The 18,075-nt window shown below is 38.1% G+C and overlaps 1 protein-coding gene across 1 annotated transcript in view; it reads left to right on the plus strand.

Moving 5' to 3' along the window:
* Positions 1-18,075, plus strand: part of cttnbp2nlb (CTTNBP2 N-terminal like b) — a 50,510-nt gene that overhangs the window by 22,423 nt on the left and 10,012 nt on the right. Inside the window, exon 3 of the mRNA XM_036579143.1 lies at positions 16,912-17,166. Within this exon, the coding sequence (XP_036435036.1) occupies positions 16,912-17,166 (255 nt within the window). The remainder of the gene's footprint in view (positions 1-16,911; positions 17,167-18,075) is intronic.

Here is an 18,075-nt window from a genome sequence, read left to right on the forward strand (position 1 = left end):
GCTTATTACTCAGTAAGTACAGGGACTTCAGTGCAAACGGGTGGAGCTATTCTAAGGTTATAGAACTGTGTAATAAAACTTTGGGCCAGTCAGCAGGCCCTGGCCTTACAAGGAATTAACTGTATTGTGGTCACTGTGGTAGTCTCCCCGGCCAAGCTGGCCCTCCTGACATCATAGATGCTGTTCCATTAGATGAAGTTTGCTAATATCAGTCTATTAAATAAGATCTGAAATAATATAAGGTGTTAAATAAACTGGCATTACTCCAAGAGGTTGTCACTGCTATAGTTAAACAGTATCTAATAAAATAACAAAGATCAGATGACATCAGGATGGACCAAATCAGCAGGGGCGACCAGCCCAGTCACCACAACATTTAATGTTCTTATTAATATAAAGTTTTCAAATAAATTTTCTCTTTTTCGAAACAACATCTGCTTTTTTGGTACTGCAGTATACTTGTTACATGTAAATACAATGTATAAATACAATCATTTTGTATGTCATTCTTTTTAGTTTTAGACACGAAATTCATTGGCTTGGTGGACATTATACATTTTTATATCTGTCTGCTTCTGACTGTTGGTCCATTAGATTGTGAGCCTAATTAGACAGAGGATGAATAAAGGAAAAGCTGTTTCTGTTTCTGCACATTGTCTCATCAGTGTGTGTTGTTGAATGACATCATGGTGGAGGTAGTGAGGACACATTTAAGCACTTTTACAAAGTCGCCAGATCTTCTCCCCTTTTCCTCCTGCCTCTACACACAGACAGATACAGGGTTTCTTTAAGTAATCCAGTCAGGAAATTGAGTGATTAGGTTATAGTAATGGTGTACTGTACATTGCCATTGGTTTTCTTTCACAGAAAAGTGGAGAGTTACTGTAAAAGTGTCATATGTACTTCCTGCTGTAGAATAACTGTACAAGAATTGCAAAAAATTGTGGTTGTAAAGGAAGTATTTAAAAAAAAAATCACAGGCATTTCTTGCTGTGAAAGCATACCGTACTCTAAACAGATCACTGGCATTTGCGTAATGATTAGGCACCAAGACTGGTGCTTTAAATTCTTCCCATAGTGTGAAAAGATAAGGTTGATGCAGTCTCTCAGGAATCACACATTCATACTGGATGGGTGTTTGTGTCACACCAAGTGTGGTGGTGTTTATGTGTGTGTGTGAATCTGCTGGAGTTATTCTTGTCTGTACTTGCCTACTCGTTCTCTCTCTAATACAGTCATTAGCACCCTCCTCCATTTCTGTTTCTAACCAGTGTTGTAACGACCAGCAGTGTGTGTGGTGGTGGTGGTTGGGGGCGGGGTAGATGGTGATTGGGCCTCCTAACATCTTTATTGGAGCCCTTGTCTTGCTACTTACACAATTGTACACCCATGACTTATGGGTAGCTACTATAAGTGAATAATGTACTTAAGTGGCGTAGGTTCTGAGTATGCAGGGTATACACTTTCATACAGGCTCATGTTTTGGGGGCCTCTGCTATTGTTACCAATGCATAATTTGCCAATGCCAAGACCCACACACTGGATATAGTAGCAAATTGTACAAAGCACTGCTATGACACGGAAACGTCACAGAAAAGTGGCATTAAGTATCAAGCTCAAGCTCTTTTTACACTCCAGTTGTACACATTTAGTGATCACTCTTCTCTGGGTTTGTCTGTGTCGTGTAGAGACTTGCGTTTGCTCATTTCATTTGTAGTTTTAGTGAATTACATGTTGTTTTTTAATAAAGGTGATTTTCTTGGGGGGGGGGGCATTCATTCCTTTTTGCACTGAGGCCCACAGGATCCTAGTTACACCACCGTTTCTGACTGTCTTTCACACATACACACATGCACAGGGGGCTAAAAATACAAGAAAACTGAAAGAGCCCAGAGTGTCCCACAGGACGGGTAACTTTTCCTGCTTTGAGTGATAGTGAATAACGGATCCTCTTCCTGCTCCTTCCTGCAACCCCCCCCCTTTCCGCTCTCTCTGACTTAAGGATAAGGCGCTACAAAAACAGCAAAACTGGGCCAGACAGAGAAAGAAAGAGACAGAATAGCTCTATCCCCCAGAGTAGCAGCTTTACAGTAATTTGCTATAATGACGTGGAGTAATGCTTTATGCTCGGCTTAGGAAAATAAACAGCTGCCTCTTGGTGGTCTGCGATTGTAAGCCACCATCATCCAATCAGTGACACACCCAGTTCATTCACACAGTACCAGCAGCCTCAGCCAACTGTATACTACTGTACACTCTAATCTCATTTACCTATTCATGACATAGACTCTAAAGCTCAAAATCACTCTGTCGCACAGCTGGAATCCATTTAGAACTGGTCAGATATCTATGATATAACAAACCAGTACCATTGTTTGTCTTCTGCTAAATTAGATTGAGTTGGTTTAAGGTTTGTTTAAGGTACTGAAAGGCATCAGTATAAACCCCATAAAAAGAAGCTCTAATTGCTTATGTGAGCTGGCAAATGAGTCACTGATGTGTGTGTGTGTGTGTCTGTGTTTAAAGGGTGTGGAGAGGAGGAGTAATTGGAGCTGCAGTGTGAAGTCTTTCTATACATTAGGGACACACTATCAGAATCACATCAGTATCTGCAGATAACTACAAAAAGAAAACATCAGCATTGGACAAATATTTAGATTTGATCAACATTTCAAACTGATATTTTATGATATATTAATTGCACTGTGGAAGAGCAGAATGTTTAGGTGATGCTGGGCTACTCTGCTAAAATGTCTGCATTTTATTAATTTTGCTATTCGTCACCCTATAGAAATAGATGCTATATATCCCTGTAATGCTAATCCAGGTAGATATAGTTCCAATTTCTACATTTTGTAAATGTATTGGTAGAAATATACATGAAAAATATCAGATATTGGCATCAGCCCACAGTTCCTATATCAGTGCATCACTAATTTATATATAACTTTAACGACATTTGTATGACAGCAGCAATATGTAGTACTATGCAGAAGTCCTGGGAAAATGATATGTAAAAAGCTGTTTAACTGTTTCATAAGAAGTGATTTTATGTATGTCACTGTGTTCATTTAACCATATTATTTAAATATATTAAAGTTAACTTTTTACCAGCCTAAGAGCCAAACCACAGGTCAGAATTACATTAATGTTATCTGAACAATCATATCTAGTGTTCATCTGTGAGAATGTAGACAGTAGACAGTTGTGTTGTGCTTGAATCAGTGCAGTCTACTCCCAGTAGAGGCATGTTATCTCTGGTGGTTAATGCGTGAGAGTGCATGTGTGTGTGTGTCTGTACGGCGGCTTTTTGAGAAATGATTTGAACCACAATGCTGAATAGTGTTTGCATACTCTATACGTATAACTACACTATTCACATAGTAGATGTCATATGCAGCTTTTTCCAAAATGCCAGCTGCCCTTTACATTGTGTGAACGTTTCAAGATGAACAGACAAATAGAAATTACTTGTAATAAAATCTCATTACATGAATGTATATTAAAGTAAAAAATGTCCTTAACCTTTACCTAACAATGGGAACGCTATTAGTAATACTTTTTTGGATGATTTTTTTGAAGTCAGGGGTTTGCTTGTTAATTTACCCTGTCAGATACAAGGGTACTGTCCAGTTTAATTTTAGTCCCATAAAGTCTAGTCATGCCTTTTCAGATGGAAAAAATGAATGTAATTTTTAGCGTAGTGGAATCGCTGAACCAAATCCACCATTTATAGTACTCTGAGAACATGGGAAGAAGAATAAGGATAAAAGAAGAATGAAAAATGAATTTCTTAAGTTGTAGTGATGACAAATTTGCTTTTTCTTTTAAGTACGGAAACAAAGAGGTGCACACGCTGGGTAAACCCCATTCTACAAAATAAGACAATCGCAAAAACAATTACTGTGTAATATTAAAGTGCTTACCATCACCTGCATGGTTGCTTTTGTGTTCTGCCACTTGCATTATGAGCTGTTCTACAGTCATCGTGATGAACGTTAACTTGGACTGCATCCATGCTTGATCATTGTTTATCCTGATATTTAATGCAGAAATGATGAGACTCATGCAAAAGATGGCATAAATATGCTTTTATCAAACTTAGTGTGAATATGAACCAATGGTCCTTAACGTGCAACTGAATACAGTACAACTCTGTTTACTAACTAAAAAAACCAAAGACTTATCCTTGATGGTACCACCCAGTGACAGCGTTTGTACCCTGAAAGGGACAGTGTTTGTACCCTGAGCGTATGAGCAGTTTAAAACGATATATAAAACATAAAGCTCTGGTGTGGTTTTGTATCAGGTTCCAGTTCTTGTTTCCACTGTTTTAAATGGAGTTGTGCAGGTGTGTTTGTCTGAACCCTGGAACACAAAGCTCACCTGCACGTCTCTTTTCTAGAACATGTTCAGAAATGTACAAAACAACTGCCTATGTAAAACAGTACATAAGTGAAACTGCATAACTCCTCAGAGGCATGTGTGTCTTGTCACTGGCCTTTTCCCAACCCATCCTTGACATAAAAGTAAACATTGCTGATGTTCCCAAACCAGCTCTGCACCTGCAGTCTCCATCTGGGCTGATATCACAAAAGAGAGAAGGAGAGAGACAGAAAAAGAGAGAGAGAGAGAGAGAGAGAGAGTGAGTGAGAGGGAGGGGCAGAGGCCTGAGGAAGAACTGAGTGCTGATTGGTCTGATGTGATTACAGGAAGTGACCTACATTAGCCAGGCCAGTTGTACTTTTGGCCATTGGCAACTACTCGTCATGAACTCTTGTTAGCAGGTGTTTTGGTTAATTAGTTATATCAGTCTAGTTCATTTTGTGTGTCACCAGTTACTCTACATTTCAGGGCAATGACTGCAATTGGAAGGTGTCCAGTATGACAGGTGTACACAATAAAATCATAACAGGCAAACAGTGATTCAGGAGGTCACAGAGGAAATCAGATCAGATTAGATTCTCCCAAAACCCGCTGTTGAAAAAATAGGTATCACACCAGGTCATTTACAGTTCAGCTTACTGAGGTCTACATTTTTGTTTCAGTAAATTGAATCTTTGCAGAACACAAATTTGGGAGAAAAATGTAAAACTAATGTTGCTTATTAACAGTTACTTTTCTCAAGTCTATTTATAAAGTCAGGAATTTACATCTGACAAATCAGGAAATTACTGTACTGTCTGTAACAGTCATTCTATTTCAAGTAAAGCCTTCAAGTAAAACAGCTTTTATTGGCACAATGATCTTATAAAATAAGTTTTTCAATGGCTAACAGACTCAAGTTTGAAGGTCAGTAGATGCTGTATGAGCTATGGAGTTGCACAATTGGGCTTCCATAACAGCTTGAACTGAACTGAATATACTTTGTAAAAAATGTTGAGACAGGTACAACATTTTAGAGTAACATGATGCATTAAGATTTTTGGATTTTCGAAAAAATGAAAATCTTTTAGCAAAAAAAACAAAAAAAAACAGCCTATGTTACAATGTATGGCAGACACTATTATTCATTATGGCTTCCAGTCTAATAATGTTAGAGAGGTAAGCTAATGTAGCATTAGGAGTCTTGCTCAGGGATGCTTATTGATATACCATCATTTGCTTTCCTGAGCAGGGAATCAAACCCCAGTTTGGAGGGTGGAAACCAGAGGTGTTACTGCTGTGCTATACAAACTGCAAACAAAAGACAAGAATGGCGATGTTTTTATTGTCACACATACCTCGTCTTGTCTTTAGCTTACAGTTGGTTCGGTGCAGTGGGTAACATTGCTGGCCTCCCCCAGCAGGCTGAGGTTTGATTCTCTGCTTGGGACCAGGAGTCCTTGGATAAGACTCCTAATTCTACGTTAGTTACCACAGTAACATGGTTAGACTGTTAGTCATTGGATGATGGTTGCTTCCAAAAGATGTAAATGTAATTTAGGCTGTTTCCTCTTTTAAAGCAACACTATGTAATATTTCTTGTCAAAACTGAAAGAACCATCCTTAAAAGACATGTCCTTCACCAGGTTTTGACTGAGCTCTCTCTGAATACTCTTTCAATGCACTCGCAAAATATCAGATTCATCTGCTTGTGGGTGTCTGAAGCACAACCAACCTGTACTACATACAAAATGCATGCAATTACACATTTCCACCAGAGAGGTCTCTAAATCCCCAAATCCTACATAGTGTTGCTGTTTTATTGGCAGCCTATGTTAGATGAGAAGTTAGTTAAATAATTAACCTTAGTAAACATGACTACAAAATCTGCTGTTCAGAAAACTCAAAATCTTAGTGCATGTTACCTTGAAATTTTGAGTTCTCTGAACAGTTTTCTTTTTTACAGTGTAGCTAGCTAATGCAGTAGAGTGTAAAGTGTTACTTGGTTTCACTCACTTCCTACTCATGACTACTTGAGATTTACTGCTTTTCTGCTGTGCTTCTCCAAATATCTTTCTAATATTGTAACAGTAGCCCTCTTCCCCAGTCAGTCGCACCCCTACACACCTTCAGCTGCTTTATTTCCCTCACTCCAGTCGGATTATGCCCCATTAACTTTGGGCTAGCTCATTCCAAAATGCACAGTGCAGGTTCATTTTTTTGTTGTTTATTGTGTTGTACTGACTTCTGTACCATTGATATACTGAAAGGACACATATTTAACCACAAGTTGCCACAAAAAGTGCTATTTCAGACAGTATCCTGGTAGCCAGCTCGCTAGCTAACCTAGCAAGCGCTAGGTTTCCAGAGTCAGCCAATATCTTAAGATAAGCTAGCTCACTAATCAGGTTTTTGGCCATCAAAATGGCACTTCACCTCAGAGCCCCAACAGTACAATAGAATGTTTTCAATATTAGTGCTATGTTAGCATTTGTATTTGTGGTATAACCTACTTGGCTTGTCACTTTATTTGCTAGACAGGAGTCATGCTATGGCTGACTAATTGATAACCTCTTTTTCAAATTAACTGACCTAAAATTTTTACATTTTAATCAAATTTTAATGTAATTCATCCTCATGTCATATGTCTGTGTTGGTGTGGGGAAGGATGGGGGTCCACTTTCTTTATCCCTGGACTTACTCAGCTGCTCTCTCCCTGCCCTGAGCCTGTAATCAGTCACTCTCTCTCAGAGCCCTTGGTGTCCCACACTGCAGATGTTTTTCCAAGTCCGTGGCTAGGATGGTTTAGGTCATTCCCACAGATTACTCCACCCATTGAGCGTACGCATTCCAGAGAGAGAGAAGAAAGAAGAGCGGAAGAGGGCTGTAACTGGACTCTGTACTCACCTGGTTGTCATGGTTACCGCCGCAGGCTTCTTTATGCTGATCACTACTCACACACGGCAGTCTGAAAGGCAACACCCAGCCTTGTCCTAAAAACGCACATGTGTGTGTGAGCAAGAGGGAGGAAAGAGAAATGATCAACTGACTTTTTGTGTTATCACTGTTTTAACACACTGTTTAACACACTGTTTTAATTGTGTTTTAGCCACAATTGTTATGATCACCGATCACAATTATTTGAACTGATCGCAACCCTTTAATCCCTTACCAAGTTATGGGCCCACCAGCAGGCCCAAAGTTTTACTACACACTTCTATAACCTAAGGAAAACCTCCATTAGTTTGTATTGAAGTCCCTGTAGTTAATGAATAAATAATGGTATGTAATAAGCCCGGAATGTTAAGGGGTTCAGCTAATCGCTTCATGCATTTCCATCTATTGGGTTGAAGCAAATACATGTAAATAAATTAAAGTAAGCAAAAAAGTAAAGTAAAAATGCATTTAAGACACATCACTATCACTATCATCATTTTTTTTTTAATGTTTATATTTTTCTTCTATATACTTGAGTGTATTTAAATGTAGATACCCAGAAATCTTGCTTTTTGATGGCTCAGGAGACTAAATGGTGGTTCTTCTAAATGTTTTAAGGATAAATAGCTTTGGATAAAAAGGGGAAATGAGACACAGGGCAGTTAAAGGAGAGATGAGAGTTAAGGTGTAGATAAAGATGAGAGTTATCTTGGCAAATCTGAGCGCAATGTGTGACTTTACTAAAACTCAAGAGGAGCCACACATCAGATAACTGGGCTGTTTTGTTCAGGAGGAACATCTGAGCAGCAGGAGATTTCAGCCAAAGTTTCCTTTCTCTTTCAGTCTGATCTCATTGTTGTCTATCTATAGAGATATTTAGACGAACCCTTATTTAGTTTTTCCTTCCTGTGGGTACTTTTTTTACCGTCACTCAAGTATATTTTTGGCTCCACAATTCCTCTTTTAAGCAAGTACAATTTGACACAGCACCCAGTATAGTTTCACAGTGCTTTTTCCCATGCCTGCCAAAGAGTTCAGCATGACTATCACATTATAATAACACACACAGTAGCCATAACTGAGTCCTAAAGTAGTAGCACAGTGACCACAGACTGGTGTGTATGTTTGTATTTAAAATCAATCATTAAAAAAGGCTTTGTTCCCAGGACTGGCATGATCAGTCAGATGAGAAGAGGAGAGAAGACTCGTAAAGTCAGTTTAAATATTACACAAACACACACCCTGTCTTTCTCTCTGAGTGTGTCCTGTAATCTTGGAATTACCGAAAGGTTTACGTTCTTTGTTTGTGTAGCTGAAGGAGCGTCAGAGAGACGGGGTTGAGAGAGAGGAAGGGGGAGGGGGGAGGCAGCTGAAGAGAGAATGATTGGAACACTCACCTTTTGTAGGAGAGATGTGAGCAAGAAAGAATGCACCAGGAAGAGAGAAAGAATGTGACTAGGAGGAATGGCATTAAGAAAGCTGCTCTTCACTCCTCACCCTCTGCTCTGCGCTGTGGATAAAAAGTAATTAATAATAAATAATAAAACGCTTTTTTTCTATAGCTCTTTTCATACATGAAATGCAGCTCAAAGTGCTTCATATTACATTTAAAACATACACAGCATATAACATACACGACTATATCAGCACTGTTGTACAAAAATAATCATATTTTTCATATCATATAATTTGAAAAGTCCTTTTGCCTTTTGTTAAAATTTCATGATGAACTGAGCAATAGAAATGGTCCAAAACTTGACTTGTTACATTAACTTTTATTACAGGTTAAGAAAGTTTTTTCCTTCTCCTTTAAAGTTACCATTTTGGAGATGTGAGGTTTTGTCCTACAGCAACAATATTAAACTTATGAACTTATGAAAGTTCTCAGAACAGCACACTTGCAGTTGCTTTAGTAGGTCTAACATCATAGCTACCACAATAGAAGAGCTTTATTTGGGTTGCATGGTACATCAGTGGCCAAAATATTATTATTATTATGACCAGTAACTGGGAAAATGTTAGCATGTTAATGAGTCCAACATTGGAATTAGAACCAGCTTATAATCTGGTGCCCCATATTTTACTTTTGCACATATTAGGCCAAATGTATGTGTGAGTAGAGGCGCAGTGCAAAATGTGACTAGATGTTTCCGCAAGATGCACCAACAATGCCCATGAACGTGTCTGGCTTATTAACGCTGTGCAGAGGAACACATATGACACATAAGACTGCCTACTAACTTTCTGCTCATGAGGTGCAGTGAAATAGTGGAGATGTCAACAATGTTGAGACTAAAAGAAAATTCAATTTCAGTGTCTGAGACATATTGGAGCTATTTATTAGCTTAACTTAGAAAGTTAGTAGGCAGTCTTATGTGTCATATGTGTTCCTCTGCACTAGCATTAAAAAAGTATTTGTGGAACAATAACACAGACTGCGTGCCATATTAACACTATTCTGTTGGTAAATAAACTTCCAGCACATATTGGAGGCTCGTGTCTCCTTCTAGTTGCTAATTTTGCTGCTGTTGTTAAAGGAAGTCTCTCAACATATTTTTCAGACAGCAGAGCAAATTTACATCTGGTTAATAAAGTGGAGAAAAGTCCATGCAAAAACTGCTTCCGCTAGTACCTCAAACTTAGAATATCTCTGCACTTTATACCAATAACTCTGGCCATATTCTATGCAGTCCTTCCTCATTTTGCACAATCCTCCCTCTGATGCATATGCACATGAAAGACAAGTGCATTGTGCCCATAAACATTTAGGCTCAAGTGCCAGTTTCGTGCTTAACATGCAGGCAGAATGCACCCGATCTGTGCATCAAACTAGTGCTAAAGGCTCATCGGACCCATAATCTCGCTCTGATGCAACGCAGGGTAAATGTTAGCTCTATGGAAGTTTTTCACAGTTTCACCAGTTTGCAACAAGTCATGGTAGTGTAAAGGGTAAACACACTAAATACTTTGAATACTTATAGCCTAAAAAATGTGAAGCAGCTAACCTCTTTTAACCCCTCTTAAGCTCTCAATTACAGCGCTGTGCAGAAGTCTTATAGGCACCTAAGCTAATTGTTTAAAACGATTTATCTCGGCAGTAAGCATGCTGTTGCCAATGAAAACACTATGTAAGATTAGACTAAATACAAATAAGCATAAATACAGTAAGTATCAACATTACGTGTAAAACCTCAGAAGACATGCATAGGTGGTGGATGGTTGTGGAGAGTATATAAAATCGCTATATATTATAATGGCTGTATAACACAGGTTTGATTCCTGACTTCTTGGTGGATTTGTTCAATGACCACCTGATTTAATTTAATCGGATCGATTGGCCAAACCAGGTACAGGATGATAACTACAAATAATAACAAACTGTCATTAGCAAAGGTTTGGAAGTCGTTGACACATTAGTATACTTAAAAACACTACTTATTATGATGATATTATTTGTGTTATGTGTAGTTTCTAAGCAGATAAATGCCTAGTAGGCCATGGTGGTACTGCTAGAGGGCTGTTGGCAGTCGTTTCATATTTATTGCTGTAAAGCGTAAAAACTTCATTACAACATACAGACATTTAACCAAACCAATCAATTAATGTTGTGATAATAATTTGCAAAAATCAAATTACCTAAATATTTAAGTCGAGCTCAGTTTTTGGTCTGGCACTGTGCATGTTCAACATAGCTACTTATTATGTTTATATTTTCATTGCAGGTCAGTGCAAAACAATTCTCTTTTTGATCGTATGAATTAATCCATCATGGATAAACAGCTACAAACAGAAAATCTTCAGATTTTATTTATTTATTTATTTTTTTGGTGTTTATGTTGCGTGGTTATACAGTCAAGTGACATTTAATAGGCTACATTGTTTATTGTGTTGTATTTGTTTGCATTTTAAACGATAGGGTTGATACAGTCTTCTTGTGGCCTGTGAAAGCTTTTGTGGGTTGGAGTTGCAGAAGTTTGGGAACACCTGCTCTAGAGAATAAAGAACAATTTCTGTTAACTCCTATTTGAACATTTTTTAACCCTGACAAAATATATTCACCCCCACCCTACCACATGACCATAAAGACCTTATGAGTGTGCCTGTGTGTCTGTTCCTCATCTCTCCTGTGTCTCCCATCTGCCAATTCATTCACTATGGACTCCCCATTTTGCCCTCCCAAATTAGTCACAATGTCCCCAGTCCACACACACACACACACACACTCCAGCCCTCACCAGCTGCTCCTTTTGTGCTCCCTTCTGTGTCAGTGACCCTCTCTCCCCCAGGGAAGGTTTAACACCTGCCTGTGTGGGTTTGGGGGCAGGGTGGTAGCTAGTGTGTGCGTGTAATTTGGGGGTAGGGGGAGTTATTATTTGGGTAACAGGACCTGATAGAGGCCAGGCTGCATCATGCTGATTTGTGTATGAGTGTGTGTGGAGGTACAGATATAGAGTGTCTGTCTCAGCACCTGGTTTGGGTTAAACGAGTGTGGAGATGCGTGTTGATCTTGGCAGGGGACATGGAAGGCTGTCCTGTCCCTCCTTCTTCCTCTCTGTCTTTCATTCTATCTTTCTTTCATCCTGTCCACTCTCCGTCCTCTTCTCTTTCTGTCATCTCTCTCTCTCTCTCTCTCTCTCTCTCTCTCTCTCTTGCCTGCTGAGTTCCTGCCTCATGCAGAGCTGCTTCACTTCAAAGTCTGACCCTACTCACACGCACAGTGTGATTAAGTTCACGTGCTGATGCTGACACACGTTACCTCACGGTCTGTAAGCAGAGATGTATAGTATTCTGTATCTAATCTGCATTTGTGTCTTATAGAGTGAAACCCTCAGGTCCTTCTAGGATTTTAAATAAGGCCTAATGATTTCTGGGAACCAAAAAGTACATGCATATAATGTTTAGTTCATTTTCATTTCACAGAATCAGCATGTTGTATGTAAACTACTTATTTACATTTTTATTGTAAAAGCTGAATTTCACAGATCTGCATACTTCTGCATAATTACATTGTTAAACAGGGTCATTCAGAATAGTTTCATGTGAAATGTTTTGTTCTAGAGAAAATTACCGAGTCATAATTGTTCACAGTGGTGGTGATGTGAACCGGACGCCCAAAGCATTTAATGCATTTTAAAACTACTTCACATAAAGTTAATACATGAAATGGTTTTTAATATGCTGCCGGATGTCTGAGACACTGTTTTATGATAGTTTTGACCTGAGCTTTTGGCATAAAACATAATTTTTAAAATTCATTTATGGCATAGAGGTTCAGGCAGACCATTTTAAGGCAAAAGAGAAAACTTATTTTTCTCAGATTTACCACTATTGTACCATACTCAGCTTTACATATAAAAACCCACTACCATAAATTCTCTAGAACTAAGCATTTCACATCAAATCTCTCCAAATGACTTTATTTACTTTTTGAACCATTGACCATCGAAATTTGCAGAAATGTTGAAAAACTGATGGAATTCCAAGTTTTGATTGGAAACTAAAATGGTTAAAACTTTGAAATGGAAAGTTGTCTAATCAGGACTTTTTTTCCCCATAGTATCTTGGTAGATATGGCCAAGTGTGCTCCTCCAGGAGCTGGACTGAAGGCCTTACACAATCAGTTAACTATCAGCTTGATGATATATTTATTTATATAATATTTAGGATACAAAGGCCTTATGGAAGTCCTAGAAACATCACTGACTATGAATATGAGCAGCAGCCTAATCAATTAGTCATTAGAGTCACAGAGTCACAGTAAAACTGTTGCATACAGTGTTAAATATGTGGAAATGAGTTTTTTTCTCAGATTTATGGCCCAAACTGAATGTCTAGCTGTAATAGTCATGGTTTGCCACTGGTATTTCCCAACGATAATACTTCCAATGATAAAACCTCACCAAAATGCTAACTTTCATAAACGTTAATGTATGCTCAGTAATTCTGGAGCATTTCTATTGGCCCATTCATTATGAATTGTTCAAACAGTGCAAAAGGCAGTGGCCTTTTTAAAATGTGTAAGAAACAGATAAATATCACTTTGAGCTACTAATCCTCTTTTGAGTTTATTTTTATTCTGTCCTCTTGGTCAGATCCCGGATTGTTTTGGTGTTGCACACATCTCTCATTTTAGAGCTTTAGCAGTTTATTTTACACCAAAAAGAGAAGAGCCTGCAGTTCCTATGCTTATAGATGCTGGATATACTAAGAAGTTGCAGTTCTATAGGGAACTACTTCAGGTGTTTTTTGACCTGATACTGTATTACTTTTACTCCAGTTGTTTTTGCTTGGCTACTTTTACTTCTGCTCCAGTCATTATTTCACTGAAGTAACAATACTAATATGGATTTAGGCTACTCTACACATCTCTGTCTGTAGGGACAGAACAGAGTGAGGAGGAGTAGGGAGTGAGTCTTTGGATGTAGACTGAGGTCCAACTAAAGCATCTCCCTATCAAACATTAAAGCATTCTTCCCATTCCGCTGGTGGTAAACACCACCACACACTCATATGCGTACTTACATTTACTTGCATCAGTGATTCAGAACAAAACTCAAATCTAAGTGCTTATTATCGATCTGTTCAATAGGAATGATGATAAAATGTGAGTGAAGTGTACTGTACTGTTCAAAAGTTAGAGACCAACTTTACATATTTTTTTATTTCCAGTCAAAATGACCATTAAGTAAAAGTTATTCATCTTTCATGAGATGTTTCTGAGGAGATTAGATATGAGATAATCCACTTGCAGAAAGAAAGAGAAGGTCAAAGGAAAATAAGTGAAAAACACTCCAAAATTGGAGTTATAAATGATTAAAAGATACAGAGAAAATAGGAGTCCTAGCAACCGTGCAAGACCTGGTAGACCACCAGATCTGTCACCTTCAGATAAACAGTACTTAAAGCCTTCATCTTTGACAGAGAGGAGAAAATCAAGCTCCACTCTTGTTTTAGATCTGTTTTAGTCCATCCTTCCACTGTGAGAAGACAACTCAACGCTATGGGTCTGAAAGGATTTGCAGAAGACATGACTAAGAAAAGGAAATAAACCAAAAAGGAAAACAAAACTTCCAAATCAAACAAAGAAGCTGCTGGTGTTCTCAGAACAATAGTCTGACCACCCAAGAGTCCAGAGACCTCAACATTATTGAATGTATTTGGGATTACTTGGATTGTGAGAAGAAGAAAAAGCAACCAACTTCTAAGACTGAACTTTGGATGTGTGGAACAATATCTTCGGAGATTTCTGCAAAATCAGAAAGGAACTGTCCTGAAAAGAATTCAAGCTGTGATAAAGGCAAAGAGTTGACACACTAAATCTGATATTATATTTAGTTGCTGATGCTTCTGTGCAGTTTTCAGTTAAAATTTCAGTTAAATATGTTTTCATTTTTTTGACACTAAAAATGAATAACTTGTACTTTAAGGGTATTTTGACTACAAATTAAATAAATGAAGGGTTTGTACAGCACATATTTATATTTGCTTGCTCAGAATGATATAATAATATAATAATAACTTTGTTATTACATCATAACTTATGTAGTAAATATGACAACATCACTGAGAAGCCATGATTACACATGAAGAGGAGAAAGGCAGAAATAGCTTTGGCACTAATTAATTAAAGAGCTGATTAGTTGAATTAGGTATGTTAGAGCAAGAAAAACCATATACCACAGGACCAGAACTCAGAACCAATGAATTAGACATTCTATACTTTGTACACAAAGCTTCTGCAGGTGGAAAAGCCATATGAACAAAGAGCTGTAATTGCATAAGCGCAACCATGTCAGGTTTGTTTGTTTGCATGTGTGTGTGCGGCATGTAATCACAAAGAGGGAGAGAGACCCTGGAAACACACTGAAAAAGTGACGCATAAAATGATTCAAATGTGTATGAATAAAATATATGAGACTACATCAACAGAAGTACAGTCAAAAGTGAGTAAACCGAAAGAAAATAGTGCAAAGATTTGGTGGCCTTTGGTCAAATTAAATATTTTGTTGATTTTCAAAGTGAAAATAAGTACACATCCTACAGAGAACACACTTCTGTACATTTTAATGCACAGTTAATAAATAAATAGAATTTGTGTACTGGGATTTGCAGATGGATGCCATAATTAAGTGTACTTATTTTTGTACTTTATTTCAACAAGAAATGTGATGCCCGAACTGCTGCACACAGCTGTATTTATTCAGGTGGCTATTATGTACACATTTGAATCCATTGAATCCATCAATTCTTTAACATTTTCAGTCTAAGAGTGTTTTCAAATCCCTCTAAATGTGACTAAGGTCAGCACTCTCACTCTGACAGGCCTGATATACGGAGAGACGCCACTGACCTGTCAGCAGTGGCAGCTTTTTGCCTGCAGCAGGCAGTGACATCACTGACACAGCAGTGCCGGTTCCAACTTGAAATGGTTCCAGGGCAGAATGAAGCCAAACACTGCTCTTTTGCACAGTCGGAAAAACGGCAGAAAGTGAGACGACAAAAAAACTCCACAGGCCAATTCAGAAAATACACTACACATGATGCCATTCATGTACTAACCACCTCCTTCATCAATGCAATTATTCATATAAATTCATCAATTAGTTAACATAGACAGCTTCCTTTTTCTTTTGCTATTCTATCACCCAGCAACACACTCTTCAGACCTCAGCCTATACACACACACACACACACACACACACACATACACACGTACACACTGACTGACTGACTGATATTTACTGCTCAAAACAAGTTCTGAACAAGTGTCTTCAGTCTTAGAAGTCTAGAACTTTTACTGTCATTTTGCTATATTACTTAAAGTCAATGACACAGTTACATATTTAATTACATAGTGAGTAGTGCAATGAATTACATTAATATTCAGTTCACATTCTGTCTCAGCAGTTTTGAGTTCTTTTTTTATTTGCTTCAATGTAAAAAAGTGACAAAAACATAAAACAAGACAACAATAACTTGGCATCAAATTTAAATCGTAATAACATATCTAAAAATATAATAAAATATCTCCTATCCATGCTTTTGACTCTTCTTGTTTCAGTGAGTGAGAAATAATTAATATAAAATTGAGAGATGGTATTGATTGGTACTGGGGTGATATGTCAAAAGAAAATGCTGGATCGGATATCGAAGGGAAAAAAATAATGAATCCAATACAGTCTTGTAACAAATCAAGCCTGAAGCAGCACACATTCAAACTGTGTGATCTGTATTTTTTCTGAGGGGTAATAGAGTGTTTGAGTAATTTAAGTATGACAGCTTACTTTTAGATCTTAAGTGATCTAACTAAGCTTCATAGTTTTTGAAAGGAAAAATATCGGATCGGTATTGGTATCAGACGATATTCAAGGTTTTAATACCGATACTAGAAAAGAAAAAGTGGTAATGGTCATCTCTGATAAAATGACACCATATTTCTGGTGATAAATGTGACTTTAATAATAAAGGGCCAATCTATGACCGGCTTCCTATACCCCAATACTTCTCATTCACAAATCTATTGTCAACATCAGTGATCAGCACTGAACAGCACTCTATCAACACACCTTACCTGTGGTCTCACCTGTGACCTTCTGACCTCTGTTCCAGGCGCAACACCGAGATGCGTTTGTGCAGGAGCGCTATGGGCAGTATGACCTCAGTGACCCCTTCCTGGCCCTGCAGAGGGACAGCGAGGTGCTGCAGGGTCGAGAGCAGGGTCAGCCTCAGGATCACAGTCACAGTGTCAGAGCCCACGTCAGTCCAAACCCACTGGCCGTGCTGAAGCTGGTGATGACCCACTGCAAGCGCATGCAGGAGAAAATGATGGCACAGCTGGCAGCTGCTGAGAGCAGACACAGACGGGTAAGCGATACGGAATGTGTGTGTGTGTGTGTGTGTGTGTGTGTGTGTACACAAATCAGATGAAAACTGCTCTCACGGTATTTTTACAACATGCACCGCCTGAGCAATGTCATCATCTAGCAGACGTTGTGTTTGATATTGTGTTTAATAGCCTTTAATCTATTAGTTGTGTGTATATCCAGAAATAGCTTTTTCTTTGGAAAAACTTTAACTCCTGCTGATGTAAACAGGAGTTAAAAGGTTCAGTTTCAGACTACAAGAGGCAGAGCTTACAGATAATCACGCCCCTTGAACAGGCTGTAGCCAAATCCCTGGCCACTGTATTGCATTGTCGAAGTGGGAATAAATATTCCAATTTCCCAGGCTGCTGTGGGAGCCCTACTTATATGATTTGTTTTTCAGAAGAAAATCTATATAATCTGTTTTCCTGAGGTCAACTAATGATGTTTTTGTGCGTTAATGTACCGAAAGAGCCAGAATTGGCCGTCATTTGTCGCTATCATGAATTAGCTGTAAGTTGAATAGGCAGATATATGTAAATGTGTTGGTTTCTGTGATATCACAAAAACAATGAACACAAAATGGACTGTTTTTGCATTTCAGTTTCCATGTTATGGACTGCAAGAACTGTGGAATGATACAATTTAATGCTTACATACTACATTAAACTCTTTCATTTAAAAAATGATGAAAATTCAGCTTTCCATGATATGTGCCCTTTCATAATTAATTCATAAATAAATAAATAAGTAAAATATTTATTTCCCATGCTTTTATAGCTCAGTTATACAAGTTACAATAATAACAAATTATAATAAATGATGGTGCAGAGGCCCAAAATATATCTTGCTTTCCTAAAGAATGAAGCCAAAAAAACTCATGAGAACAGAGAAGCGACATTCTAGGCAG

Source organism: Colossoma macropomum, unplaced genomic scaffold, assembly GCF_904425465.1.
Source record: "Colossoma macropomum unplaced genomic scaffold, Colossoma_macropomum, whole genome shotgun sequence".
In the NCBI taxonomy this organism is placed as follows: Eukaryota; Metazoa; Chordata; class Actinopteri; order Characiformes; family Serrasalmidae; genus Colossoma; species Colossoma macropomum.